This window comes from Scyliorhinus canicula, chromosome 9 (assembly GCF_902713615.1).
Source record: "Scyliorhinus canicula chromosome 9, sScyCan1.1, whole genome shotgun sequence".
Classification (NCBI taxonomy): domain Eukaryota; kingdom Metazoa; phylum Chordata; class Chondrichthyes; order Carcharhiniformes; family Scyliorhinidae; genus Scyliorhinus; species Scyliorhinus canicula.
Window position 1 is genome coordinate 70,327,183 of NC_052154.1, and position 13,962 is coordinate 70,341,144.

General features: G+C 43.7%; 1 protein-coding gene across 1 annotated transcript in view; it reads right to left on the reverse strand.

Annotated features, from left to right (window-relative positions):
* Positions 1-2,196: 2,196 nt before the first annotated feature.
* The window catches only part of slc12a3 (solute carrier family 12 member 3), an 89,735-nt gene continuing 77,969 nt past the window's right edge, over positions 2,197-13,962 (reverse strand). The window contains exons 19-24 of the mRNA XM_038806874.1: positions 10,333-10,434; positions 7,420-7,531; positions 5,526-5,612; positions 5,257-5,392; positions 4,818-4,885; positions 2,197-2,564 (exon numbers count right to left, since the gene is read on the reverse strand). Coding sequence (XP_038662802.1) covers positions 2,423-2,564; positions 4,818-4,885; positions 5,257-5,392; positions 5,526-5,612; positions 7,420-7,531; positions 10,333-10,434 — 647 coding nt within the window. The 3' untranslated portion in view covers positions 2,197-2,422. The remainder of the gene's footprint in view (positions 2,565-4,817; positions 4,886-5,256; positions 5,393-5,525; positions 5,613-7,419; positions 7,532-10,332; positions 10,435-13,962) is intronic.

Below are 13,962 nucleotides of genomic sequence, written 5' to 3' on the forward strand. Positions count from 1 at the left end.
TTGGCCGAGTGAGAACATAAACATTGGTGCGCATATCCTGCCAATGGATCAGCAGGTTCTTGCGGAGGCAGTGCTGGTGGTACTTCTCCAGGGGTTTGCTTGCTCTACGTGGGCCATATCTCTGAGCCATATACAGTAAGAAGTCTTACAACACCAGGTTAAAGTCCAACAGGTTTGTTCCAAACACGAGCTTTCGGAGCGCAGCTCCTTCCTCAGGTAATTCACCTGAGGAAGGAGCATTGCTCCGAAAGCTCGTGTTTGAAACAAACCTGTTGGACTTTAACCTGGTGTTGTAAGACTTCTTACTGTGCTCACCCCAGTCCAATGCCGGCATCTCCACATCTGAGCCATATAGGAGGGCAAGTATCATTACTGCTTTGTAGTCTCTGGCACCGGGTCTGAGGTCCTAGTCTTCAACAAGGTCAACCAGGTAGATTTCAGGGAGCGTCTCAAAGGAGAAAAGTGGGGTAGAGAGGTGGAGGGAGAGAATTCACGAGCTTGGGGCCGAGGCAACTGAAGGTACAACCACCAGTGGTAGAAAACTGGAGATGTCAAAGAGGCAAGAATTATACCAGCACAGATATTTCAAAGGGCCGTGGAGCGGGAGGGGAGTACAGCAATAAGGAGTGGCAAAGTCAGGGCTGAATTTGAAAACAAGGAAGAGAATTTTAAAATCAGGGTGTTGCTTGACCAGGAGCTAAAGTAGGTCAGCGAGCAAAGGGTGAGACGGGAACAGGACTTGCTGCAAGTTAAGAAAGGGGCAGCAGACTTTACGATTATCTCAAGGTGGAACGTGGGAGACCATTAAGGAGGAGTGTTTGGAAGAGTCGAATCTATAAGTAACAAAGGCACGAATGATGGTTTCAGCAGATAAGCTGAGGCAGGGGGTGAAGTCCAATAATATTATGGAGGTGGAAATAGGTGGTCTTAGTTATGACATGAATAATAGGCCAGAAGCTAATCTCAGGGTCACATTTGACACCAAGATTACAAAGTGATATGTATATATAATTATATTACTTGTTAGTAATATGTCGTTACTCTTTTCTTTATATTTCCAGAATGATCTGATGGTGTGATTCTCAAGAAACCACTAATCTTTAACTCAAAGCAAAATAGGTTTAATGAATAACAAATTGAATAATGTTGAGTTTGTTCACTCTTACAGAACTATAACTAGTGAATAAGTAATTCAGAATAAAGTATTAACTATATTTAACTACACGTGCTAACTGCTATTATCTATCTCTCTAAAACACTGCTGTCTAGTCACTCCTGGTTCGAAGAGACCCAAGATCCTTTGAGTTCACATATTTATGCATGACTCTAGTGCTGCCATCTAGTGGTTGTCTTACACTATGATGTAGTTATTAACCCTTTACATACCTCTACACAAACAGATTAATCTGAGACTGTGACCAGGAAGTGGGATGTACTTGATATAATTCGGGAATGGCGTTTGTGGCAGGAATGGAAAGCATTAACTTCAGTTTTCCCAGTATTTAATTGGAGGAAACCTCCGCTTATCCAGTCCTGGATATTGGATAGGAAGTTTGATAATTTAGCAATAACGGGGGGGAGTTGATAGAGCTAATGGTGAGGTAGAACTTTGTGTTGATGTACGTGATAATTAATGCTGTAATTTCAGATGATATCGCCACGGTCAGCATGTAGATGAGAAATAAGAGAAAGCCAAGAATAGATCCTTACGATACAAGAGGTAATGATGCTGGAAAAGGAAAAGAAGTGTTTCAAGTAATACTCTGGCCATGGTTAGATAGATAAGAATAGAACCAGGTGAGAGCAGTCCTATCCAGCTGGATGTTAATGGAAAGAATTACAGGGGACTGGTGTGCTCAACCATGTCAAAGATGCAGGCAGGACAAGGAGAATGAGGAGGGACAATTTACCTTTGTCACAGTCACACTGTTATCGCAAAAGTTTAAAATCACATCCTATAGCTTTGTTAAGTTTTGTTGTCCTTTCATGGTGAAAATGAAAATCGCTTATTGTCACGAGTAGGCTTCAATGAAGTTACTGTGAAAAGCCCCTAGTCGCCACATTCCGGCGCCTGTCCGGGGAGGCTGTTATGGGAATCGAACCGTGCTGCTGGCCTGCCTTGGTCTGCTTTCAGAGCCAGCGATTTAGCCCAGTGTGCTAAACAGCCCCTTGGTATTGTCATCATAGAATTCATACAATCTCCTTTCATGGTTGTTTTAACTTATACTCTTAAATTTTCTCTGGTCTTATATTCTCAAGTCACCGATTTTATGCTTTCCAATCTCGAACACAGATTTACAAAACTTGATGCAGCGTTACAGATTGATTTCAACATGCTATCGATTGTGTGGTGTCAAATGTTTGTGCAAATATTCAGTTCAAGTGTGTTAAAGTAAATAAATGACCAGTCCTTGAGCCAGTGTTATTGACAGTAGAAGGTCAGGACATTTTGCTGGTTTCCTCTGATTAAGAGGACAGGGGGACGCAAGTCCTGAGAAAGTGTCTCCAGCCATGCCAGGTACAGTGTGCTTGGACATTTATCCTTTCTTGCAACAGGCATAGTACTGAAAAAGATAATAAAGAACCACACAATATCAAATTTCACTCAACAGGACCCCAGTAATGTAAAATAATAAACGTGCTCATTGAGAATTCTAACACCTCAAAACACTTAGACAACACTAATTTTGGTTAATGTAACTTAAATACGGAATCTCACCACTGTTAATCATTTCTTTTTTTTAAATCAAATAATTCTGAAGCATTATTTTAACTTGAATATACTTGAAAATCATCAGACCTATGAAAAGAATTTTAAAGATCCAAAAACAGCACATGACTGAAGAGAAAGGGAGATGTGGACAATTTTCTGTGATAGGGAAGATGTACCCTCTGTCAATGGTACTTTCACAGGCAATAATGAGAGTGAATGGTAGACATTCCTTAAACAAGCTTTGGTCAGGTGAAGGCATCTTGATATATGTAGTGCAGAGAATTTTACGAAAAATTTAAACTATCCAAACCTCAACTCAGCTCAGAGAGGCATGGATAGAAACAGACGGCATCACTGTTTTATTGACCAGTTGAAAATTTGATCAAGCTATAGGTAAATTGGTATTTTATATTTTCCTGTCATCATTTCAATTCTATTTTTCAAACAAAGGTTTATACCCTCATATGTTTAATAACTTCATAGAATTTATTCAAATGCATGTGTGCACATTAGGTTTCTAAGATATATGTATAACTGTGCTCACATAACTTCATAATTTACAGTCATATTTGTGTCCCATTGCTTCATAAAATTTGAATGTACTTTCTTGAGAATTTAGTGTATGTTTTTTTTAAACATTCTCGTTAAATGGTATATTATCAGAGAGCAGATTTGGAAAAATAGCTGTGACTGATAATACAATGGAGCAGAGCTGATAGCAATAAAAATAATTATTAACTCTGTTTCAATATTCAGGTCAGTTCAACCTTGTGGTTTAATTTTGTTCACTAATGCACTGGAATCAGTAACTTTACACTTTAACAAAATAATATTCAAATAACTAACCGACATTAAATGTAAAACTGGTGTCAAAGTTAGTCAGAACTGGTCTCACCACCACCCCCCCCCCCCCCCCCCCCCCCCCAATCCCCGCCGAAAAGTGGTCCTGGATCCAACATGTTGTTTAACAAGGCAAATATATTTTTGGCAGTCTGAATAGTTTATTTCAAATATGCGCATGTCCACGCATGCGCACGGCAGCGGCCTCCGGCGGCCAAGCCGAACGTGATGGCGGACTCAGCCGGCGAACCTGGACCACCAAAACAAGGTCCCCACCATCTGCCCCGCGCCACTCCATTTAACCCGCCCGATCGCCGACCCGGTCGCCCATAAGGCCCCACCCCCCCCGGTACTTGATCCCCCGCCCCCCACCAGGGCGGCCGCGGACTGAGTCCCGACCGGCCAGACGTGGTTATAACCGCGCTGTCGGGAATTCGGCAAGTCGGGACCGGAGCATCGCTGGGAGGGCCTCTGGCAATAGCCCCCCCCCCGCCACGCCACGTAAATCGTGTGCGAGTGATTCTCCGGACACCGGAGAATTGCAAGAGCAGCACCAGGCCTGATTCGCGAGTAAAAGCGGATTCTCCGTCCCCGCACCAGCCCGCGGGGCTGCGGAGATTCCAGCCCATAGTAATTAAATATTTTAGGGCACAGGTCTGACTGACTGAACACAGAGGAAGGGACAAAAATAGTTCAAGCTGGAGATCACAGTGAACAGGTTTTGGACGTCATTGATTAGGCAAGGTTTTATTGCCCATTCCTAGTTGCCCTTCAGCAGTTGGTGCTGAGTTGCCTTCTTGAACTGCTGCAGTCCTGGAGGTGTAGGCACACCCACTGTGCTGTTAGGGCGGGAGTTCCAGGATTTTGTCACAGCGAGAGTGAATGGAACAGCGATATATTTTCAAGTCAGGGTGGTGAGTGACTTGGAGGGGAACCTCCAGGTGGTGGGGTTCCCAAGTATCTGCTGCTCTTGTTCTTCTAGATGGTAGTGGTTGTGGGCTTGGAAGGTGCTGTCTAAGGAATCATGGTGAGTTCCAGCAGTGCATCTTGTAGATGGTACACATGGCTGCCACTGTTCATCGGTGGTGGAGGGTTTGAATTTTTGTGGAAGGGGGAGCAGTCCAGTGGGCTGCTCTATCCTGGATGGTTTTGAGCTTCTGCCTTGTAGATGGTGGAAAGGCTCTGGGGGGTCAGTAGGATTCCTAGCCTTTGACGTGCCCTGGTAGCCACAGTATTAATATGGCTCATCCAGTTTCATACTTACACAACTATAAGTGCAGCATCACGGGAGTAATCCAATAATATCTCGTTCAGTCTGACCTGCCGGAGCGACTGCAAAGAAAACACGCAGAGTGTGAACATCTCCCATAGCAATCATTTCCTCAATTCCAGGTTCGCAGAAGCATAACCTTGATCCAGGACTGTGATTGATACATAAATAAATCAAGTGGAAAAATGTTGGTGGTACACATTAGCACTATAAGCCCTATTGCTGAGTTTATTTAATATGTTACACTTTGTTAGATCATGTCACCAACATGCTTTTCTGAGAAGGGCAATTTAGGTTGCTGCATCAATATCGTCTCACCACTCACTGATCCCTTAGCCATTCCAGTCCACAAGCAGACTAACTCCAGCATATCAAGTCACCTTTGATTAAACACCAGTAACTGAACAGAAACTCCAACTTGATCTTTACATACTTTTATCTTGTTGCTCTTAATCTCCTCATCTGAGATCTTCCAAGGACAATCTTTCCTCAGCTCGTTAACAATGGTTTCATCTTTGAAGCCATCATTCAGTCTGTAGCGAGCAATCAAATCCTCGAATCGCTTTAAACTACAGCACAGGGAAGGGGTGGGGAATGAAAGGAAGGCTTATAAAATCAAAGAGCTGTAACTAGAATCACTATCACCTTTTATGTTGCAGAGGGTTATAAGAACTACAGGAATTGTGCTGAAATATTCCTTACTGTTCAGGACGTGGTTTCTGGTTGATGTCCGGAAGAACATGGACCTCATGGAAACCAAGACGGAATTTCCTTAAGAGAGTAATCATCCTAAAACAGAGAGAGCGCTGTTACTCCAGTATTAACTGTTGATGGGGAAATTGGAGAACTTTATTTTTTAATATTGGCAATGAGACCTGACCTAGGAGCGACTGACCAATATTAAGCAGCCTAAAGTAAGGACAAATCCGTTTTCCACCACTAATCGCCATCACTGTTTTAAGGAGTACAAAATTAAACATCATAATTATGTACTTTAAAAAATTGGTGAAGTTTTGGAGGCTGGTTTTATTTGATTTTTGGATTTTTTAAAAATGTGTTCATGGGATGTGGGTGTTGCAGGCTGTGCCAGCTTTTATTGCCCATCCCTAATTGCCCATCCTTAATTGCCCATCCCTAATTGCCCATCCTTAATTGCCCTTGAGGGGGACAGTTAAGAATCAACCACATTGCTGTGGATCTGGAGTCACATGTTAGGTCAGTCCAGGTAAGGACAGCAGATTTCCTTCCCACATGGGTTTTTATGACAATCGACAATCACTTCACTGTCATCATTAGACTTTTAATTCCAGGTTTTTATTGAAGTTTCACCATCTGCAGTGACGGGATTTGAACCTGGGTCCGCAGAGCATTAGTTTGGGTCTCTGGTTTACTAGTCCAGTGACAATATCACTATACCACCACCTCCCTGATTACAGATACTTACTTGTTAAGCATCTTGTGACAAACAATAAGAACCTTCCTTCCAAAAAAAATGCTAGGGTTAGGGTTAGGGTTAGGGTTAAACTCATGAGAATTAACTCAATACAATTGCAGCATATGTATGATTAGAAATACTTGGAGCTAAAGCCATCAATATATTTGCATAATCATGTGTGCCAAACTAAAACAATGAGGACATAACATGTCATTTAATTTTGGATTATATTTCATAACATGCCTGCTAGTGTAATTGTACTTGTGGTTATTTTGTTTTTTGTATTATTTGAGGGGATAGGCCATAAAATTGCTGTACCATTCACATAGAGGGTAAAGGTACCAGCGTTGTCAACTAAGTTTGGGCTGTGGGAAGTAAAATCTTGGATACACAGTATCACTAACTGAGTAGCAGAGTCCACACCATATGGGTTCACTGGAGAATCCTTACCTAGTGTCTTCACTATAAGGACACAATAGATTACGTAAAGGGATACTACTACTACCATGTTGCCCGAGACAGTCTAGACAGATGTAAGCAGCCTAAAACTGAGTATTCGTGAGGCAAATTCATCACAGGCAGAATTATTTGCCACCACAATCTATAACATCATGACCCAGCACAACATGGGTCTGGTCACATTCTGGTTATGTTCCTGGACTAATAATCCAGAGTGACAATTCCACCACGGCAATTGGGGAACTTAAATTCAATCAATTAAATAAATCTGTAATAAATGGCCAATGTCAGCAATAATGACCATGAAACTACCAGAGCCTTGTAACAACTCATCTGGTTCACTGTTGTCTTTGAGGGATGGAAATTTGCTGTCCTTGCATACTGCAGCCTTGCCCAGTGCGGCCTAGGTGTGACTCTAAATCGACAGCAGTATCATTAACTCTTAACTGCTCTCTGAAATGGCCCAACAAGCCACTCAATTGTCACCAACACATTCTCACGGGCAATTAGGGATGGGCAACAAATATTAGTCTTGCCAGCGACACCCAGATCCATGATTTGAAATCTCATTCATCCCTTAGCCTAAAACTGACCTTGTGAAGAGGAGAATTTGTCATCACAAGGTCTGCATGGTGGTACTCAAAACAATGCTATCATAGCCAGACAACAAACACAAACTAATCCAGATTCTGGTGTACTTACGCCTTTCTCTCCTCATCCATACGATTGATCTGACCTCCCACAAACACACGGACCTTACAATTGCGCCACCTCTTCTTGCGAGTGAGTAAATATGGGATTAAGAGGGTGAGGCCTACAGTGGTGAAAAACAAAGATTAGTACAACAAGTGTGACAATGGGACACGTTGGCTTGACACTTTGAGGTCCTGCAATACTCATTTGCAGCTCTATTCACTTCCCCATGTTGTTTAAATGCCAATCATGGTCATGCTGTATTCCGGCTTGACAGGAGGGAGATCAGATGGAGATTTCGCATACATTCCTGAGGTGGCAGATCAGAGCATCACTGGCAGTGACCTTGAAACAAGTTACCAGTCTATCTTAGGAACATGTCATGCATGACTTTAGACCTCGAAGGATCAAAGAGCATAGGATAAAGACATAAATTTAGAACATCACTATCTGTTGCTCATAAATCATTAAACAAAGCAGACTAACACAGGCAGACGAGGAGAAGGCAGGGGGATATAAAAATCACTCAATCTATCAAACACAGTCCGTGGTGGGCAACCTGTGGCCTAGAGGCCAAATGCGGCCCTTCTGTGTTCTGAGTGTGGGCCACGAGACATTTTGTTGACCATTGTCTATGCTCAGGGTTGTCACATTCCACTGATTTCCATCCACACAGTTATTTTTCTACCGGTATGACTGAAGTGATATGCATGCAAGTGAAGTGCGTGCTGATTTTTCACAACACTGACAGAACCCAGTGCTCCCTTTGCCTAGGTTGTCCATCACCCGTCCACCATCTTCCTAATTATACGGTCTTAATGGGAGAGGAAAATACAGTGCGGCGAAAAAAATAACAAGACAGATTTAGGAAAAATTCTGCAAATTCTCACTCTAATTCACTAGGATAGCCAAGCAAAGCTTCAGGAGAACACAAGTTACCGACTACATGAAAGAAAGATAAACTTGCATTTATATTGTATCTTTTATAACCTCAATGTGCCCCAAAGCACATTACAGTCAGTGAAGTATTATCTGAAACCACCCCCCTCCAAGTGAAGTCAGTGTTGTAATGTAGGAAACATCGCAGCCAAATTGTGCACAGCAAGATCCCACAAACAGCAATGACCAGATAATGATTTAGTGATTTGACAAAGGGGTAAATAAATATTGCCCAGTGATGTACCATCAATTGAACGCGAGACGAGTTGCTGGACAAAAGTATGGCTTTAATCAGCTAGATGTTAGCCCTGCGGTCGATTACAGTATAAGGATGACCGCCGGGAGTACTGGCTCTCGACCAATCGAGGAGCCGTCACATGACTGGTCTCAACCAACCGGTCGAGTGGCACATGACCGACCAGGGCCAATGGTAAGCCCGTGTTCTGCACCAATGGCAGGCAGCTATGCTAATCATACCACCTCACCCAGAACACCTGGATAACCCTCATGATCTTCTTCAAAATTATGAAGGGCATGGACAGAGTGGATAGTCAGAAACTTTTTCCCAGGGTGGAAGAGTCAATTACTAGGGGACATAGGTTTAAGGTGCGAGGGGCAAAGTTTAGAGGCAATGTGCGGGGAAAGTTTTTTTACACAGAGGGTAGTGGGTGCCTGGAACTCGCTGCCAGACGAAGTGATGGAAGCAAGTACGATAGTGACATTTAAGGAGTGTCTTGACAAATACATGAATAGGATGGGAATAGAGGGATGCGGGCCCCGGAAGTGTAAACGGTTTTAGGTTAGTCGGGCAGCATGGTTGGCACAGCCTTGGAAGGCCAAAGGGCCTGTTCCTGTGCTGTACTTTTCTTTGTTCTTTGTTCTAATGCCATGGGATCTTTTATAGCCACACTAGAGAGTAGACAGAGCCTTAGTTGAACATCCCAACAGAAAGGCAGCATCTCTGACAGTGCAGCATTCCCATTGTACTGCACTAGAGGGTCCGCTTAAATATTTGTGCTCAAGTCTCTGGACTGAGACTTGAATCCATGACCTTGTGACTCAGAGGTGACAATGTTATCAACTGAGCCATGTAATCACTAGCAGGAGCAAGCAGCAAAGAAAGCTGAATGAGCTGGATGTCAATGATGTTGATCCGCCTTTCCCCCAGTTGCTGAACTAATGGATCCTCTTCCCCAAGATTGAGGCATTATTTTCAATTAAGAACAGAAAAACAGTTGATGATGGATGAAAATTTTAAAAATTATTTGTAAGTAGGTGGAAATTAGTTCCCAGTAGGAAAAAACTGTCCGGACCAGTATTCTCATCTCCCGGTTTTTCCTGGTGTTCCATTTTAAGGTCGACAAGGCCAGTTCGGACCACTGTTCTCATTTCCCAGTTTTTACTGGTGTCTCCTTCTGGGTTGTAATGTTGTTCCTGACTAAAGCTGATGGAACATTTATGATAATAGTAAAAGGCATCAGTCGATCTTCTCTTCCATGGAGCGTCCTCTCCTCTGTGGTTCCTGCCTGCCTATCATTTTGTGACTACTGATGTCTGTGTACCATGGTCCCACCCAATCCCAACCTCAGCTGATGGACCTGTATCCCTCAGTTTGAACCTATTTCCATCCAGGCAGTCAGACTGCAGTGCTGGCTTCACCCTAAACCTACACCTAGAGGTCGTGCTAGCCTTGATGTCTGATGAAGACCACAACAGCTAATAGGATGGGCTATCCCATTGAAGGTAGACCCACAAATATGACAGGGAATGATGGGCAAGTGACAACTGTAGAAAATCTCATAGTCGATATTTAACTATATCCAAGATAGAGTGGGTAGCATACATACATATCAATTTTAATATATTGTGCTCTGGGACTTCTCTTTCTAGATAATTGTAGTTGCAAAGGCCTACAAAAAAATAAGATAACAATTAAATGTATAGCTCCTCCTTCTGTTATTTATGAACGGTTCTGAACATTACCTCCATCATCAAAGAGCCAGTAGATGTCAATGGTCTTTCTGCCTTGCTCCAACTGGAAGATGGTACTGGCCTGTTGTGTAAATCCAACAGTACTGGAGTCCACTGATTAAAAAAAAAACAGCAATCGCTTTTTTTACATCAGCAAGTGGCAGAAATACCATCCAGTTCAAACCACACAATCCCAGTCAGCTGCCATAATTAAAACAGAAAATGCTGGGAAAACTCAGCAGGTCTATAATAATAATCTTTATAATAAAGCGTGTAGTGACGCAGTGGGGAAGGTAACACTGACAAAGGAGAGTACTTGCAGGCACGGAGATGGGTTGAAGTGTGTATACTTCAACGCAAGAAGCATCAGGAATAAGGTGGATGAACGTAAGGCATGGATCGGTACTTGGGACGACGATGTGGTGGCCATCACGGAAACTTGGATAGAAGAGGGGCAGAAATGGTTGTTGGAGGTCCCTGTTTATAGATGTTTGAACAAGATTAGGGAGGATGGTAAAAGAGGTGGGGGTGGCATTGTTAATTAGAGATAGTATAACAGCTGCAGAAAGGCAGTTCGAGTAGGATCTGCCGACTGAGGTAGTATGGGTTGAAGTCAGAAATAGGAAAGGAGCAGTCACCTTGTTGGGAGTTTTCTATAGGCCTCCCAATAGCAGCAGAGATGTGGAGGAACAGAGGAGCAGAAGTCACAGGGTAGTGGTCATGGGTGACTTCAACTTCCCAAACATTGAGTGGAAACTCTTTAGACCAAATAGTTTGGGTGTGGTGGTGTTTGTGCAGTGTGTCCAGGAAGCTTTTCTAACACAGTACGTAGATTGTCCGACCAGAGGGGAGGCCATATTGGATTTGGTAATTGGTAATGAACCAGGGCAAGTGACAGATTTGTTAGTGGGGGAGCATTTTGGAGGTCGTGACCACAATTCTGTGACTTTCACTTTAGTAATGGAGAGGGATAGGTGCGTGCAACAGGGCAAGGTCTACAATTGGGAGAAGGGTAAATACAATGCTGTCAAACAAGAATTGAAGTGCATAAGTTGGGAACATAGGCTCTCAGGGAAGGACACAAGTGAAATGTGGAACTTGTTCAAGGAACAGGTACTACGTGTCTTTGATATGTATGTCCCTGTCAGGCAGGGAAGAGATGGTCAAGTGAGGGAACCATGGTTGACAAGCGAGGTTGAATGTCTTGTTAAGAGGAAGGAGGAGACTTATGTAAGGCTGAGGAAACAAGGTTCAGACAGGGCGCTGGAGGGATACAAGATAGCCAGGAGGGAACTGAAGAAAGGGATTAGGAGAGCTAAGAGAGGGCATGAAAAATCTTTGTCAGGTAGGATCAAGGAAAATCCCAAGGCCTTTTACACATATGTAAGCAATATGAGAATGACTAGAGCGAGGGTAGGTCCGATCAAGGACAGTAGTGGGAGATTGTGTATTGAGTCTGAAGAGGTAGGAGAGGTCTTGAGCGGGTACTTTTCTTCAGTATTTACAAACGAGAGGGGCCATATTGTTGGAGAGGACAGTGTGAAACAGACTGGTAAGCTCAAGGAGATACTTGTTAGGAAGGAAGATGTGTTGGGCATTTTGAAAAACGTGAGGATAGACAAGTCCCCCGGGCCTGACGGGATATATCCAAGGATTCTATGGAAAGCAAGAAATGAAATTGCAGAGCCGTTGGCAATTATCTTTTCGTCCTCGCTGTCAACAGGGGTGGTACCAGAGGATTGGAGAGTGGCGAATGTCGGGCCCCTGTTCAAAAAGGGAATAGGGATAACCCTGGGAATTACAGGCCAGTTAGTCTTACTTCGGTGGTAGGCAAAGTAATGGAAAGGGTACTGAGGGATAGGATTTCTGAGCATCTGGAAAGACACTGCTTGATTAGGGATAGTCAGCACGGATTTGTTAGGGGTAGGTCTTGCCCTACAAGTCTTATTGAATTCTTTGAGGAGGTGACCAAGCATGTGGATGAAGGTAAAGCAGTGGATGTAGTGTGTATGGATTTTAGTAAGACATTTGATAAGGTTCCCCATGGTAGGCTTATTCAGAAAGTAAGGAGGCATGGGATAGTGGGAAATTTGGCCAGTTGGATATCGAACTGGCTAACCGATAGAAGTCAGAGAGTGGTGGTGGATGGCAAATATTCAGCCTGGAGCCCAGTTACCAGTGGCGTACCGCAGGGATCAGTTCTGGGTCCTCTGCTGTTTGTGATTTTCATTAATGACTTGGATGAGGGAGTTGAAGGGTGGGTCAGTAAATTTGAAGAAAATACGAAGGTTGGTGGAGTTGTGGATAGTGAGGAGGGCTGTTGTCAGCTGCAAAGAGACATAGATAGGATGCAGAGCTGGGCTGAGAAGTGGCAGATGGAGGTTAACCCTGACAAGTGTGAGGTTGTCCATTTTGGAAGGACAAATATGAATGCGGAATACAGGGTTAACGGTTGGGTTCTTGGCAATGTGGAGGAGCAGAGTGATCTTGGGGTCTATGTTCATAGATCTTTGAAAGTTGCCACTCAAGTGGATAGAGCTGTGAAGAAGGCCTATGGTGTGCTAGCATTCATTAGCAGAGGGATTGAATTTAAGAGCCGTGAGGTGATGATGCAGCTGTACAAAACCTTGGTAAGGCCACATTTGGAGTACTGTGTGCAGTTCTGGTCACCTCATTTTAGGAAGGATGTGGAAGCTTTGGAAAAGGTGCAAAGGAGATTTACCAGGATGTTGCCTGGAATGGAGAGTAGGTCTTACGAGGAAAGGTTGAGGGTGCTAGACCTTTTCTCATTAGAACGGAGAAGGATGAGGGGCGACTTGATAGAGGTTTATAAGATGATCAGGGGAATAGATAGAATAGACAGTCAGAGACTTTTTCCCCAGGTGGAACAAACCATTACAAGGGGACATAAATTTAAGGTAAATGGTGGAAGATATAGGGGGGGATGTCAGAGGTAGGTTCTTTACCCAGAAAGTAGTGGGGGCATGGAATGCACTGCCCGTGGAAGTAGTTGAGTCGGAAACGTTAGGGACCTTCAAGCGGCTATTGGATAGGTACACTGATTATGGTAGCATAATGGAGTGTAGATTAATTTGTTCTTAAGGGCAGCACGGTAGCATTGTGGATAGCACAATTACTTCACAGCTCCATGGTCCCAGGTTCGATTCCAGCTTGGGTCACTGTCTGTGCGGAGTCTGCACATCCTCCCCGTGTGTGTGTGGGTTTTCTCCGGGTGCCCCGGTTTCCTCCCACAGTCCAAAGATGTGCAGGTTAGGTGGATTGGCCATGATAAATTGCCCTTAGTGTCCAAAATTGCCCTTAGTGTTGGGTGGGGTTACTGGGTTATGGGGATAGGGTGGAGACGTTGACCTCAGGTAGGGTGCTCTTTCCAAGAGCCGGTGCAGACTCGATGGGCCGAGTGGCCTCCTTCTGCACTGTAAATTCTATGATAATCTATGATTAATCTAGGACAAAGGTTCGGCACAACATCGTGGACCGAAGGGCCTGTTCTGTGCTGTATTGTTCTATGTTCTATGTTCTAATCTTTATTGTCATAAGTAGGCTTACATTAACACTGCAATGAGGTTACTGTGAAAAGCCCCCAGTCGCCATATTCCAGCGCCTGTTCGGGTACACAGAGGG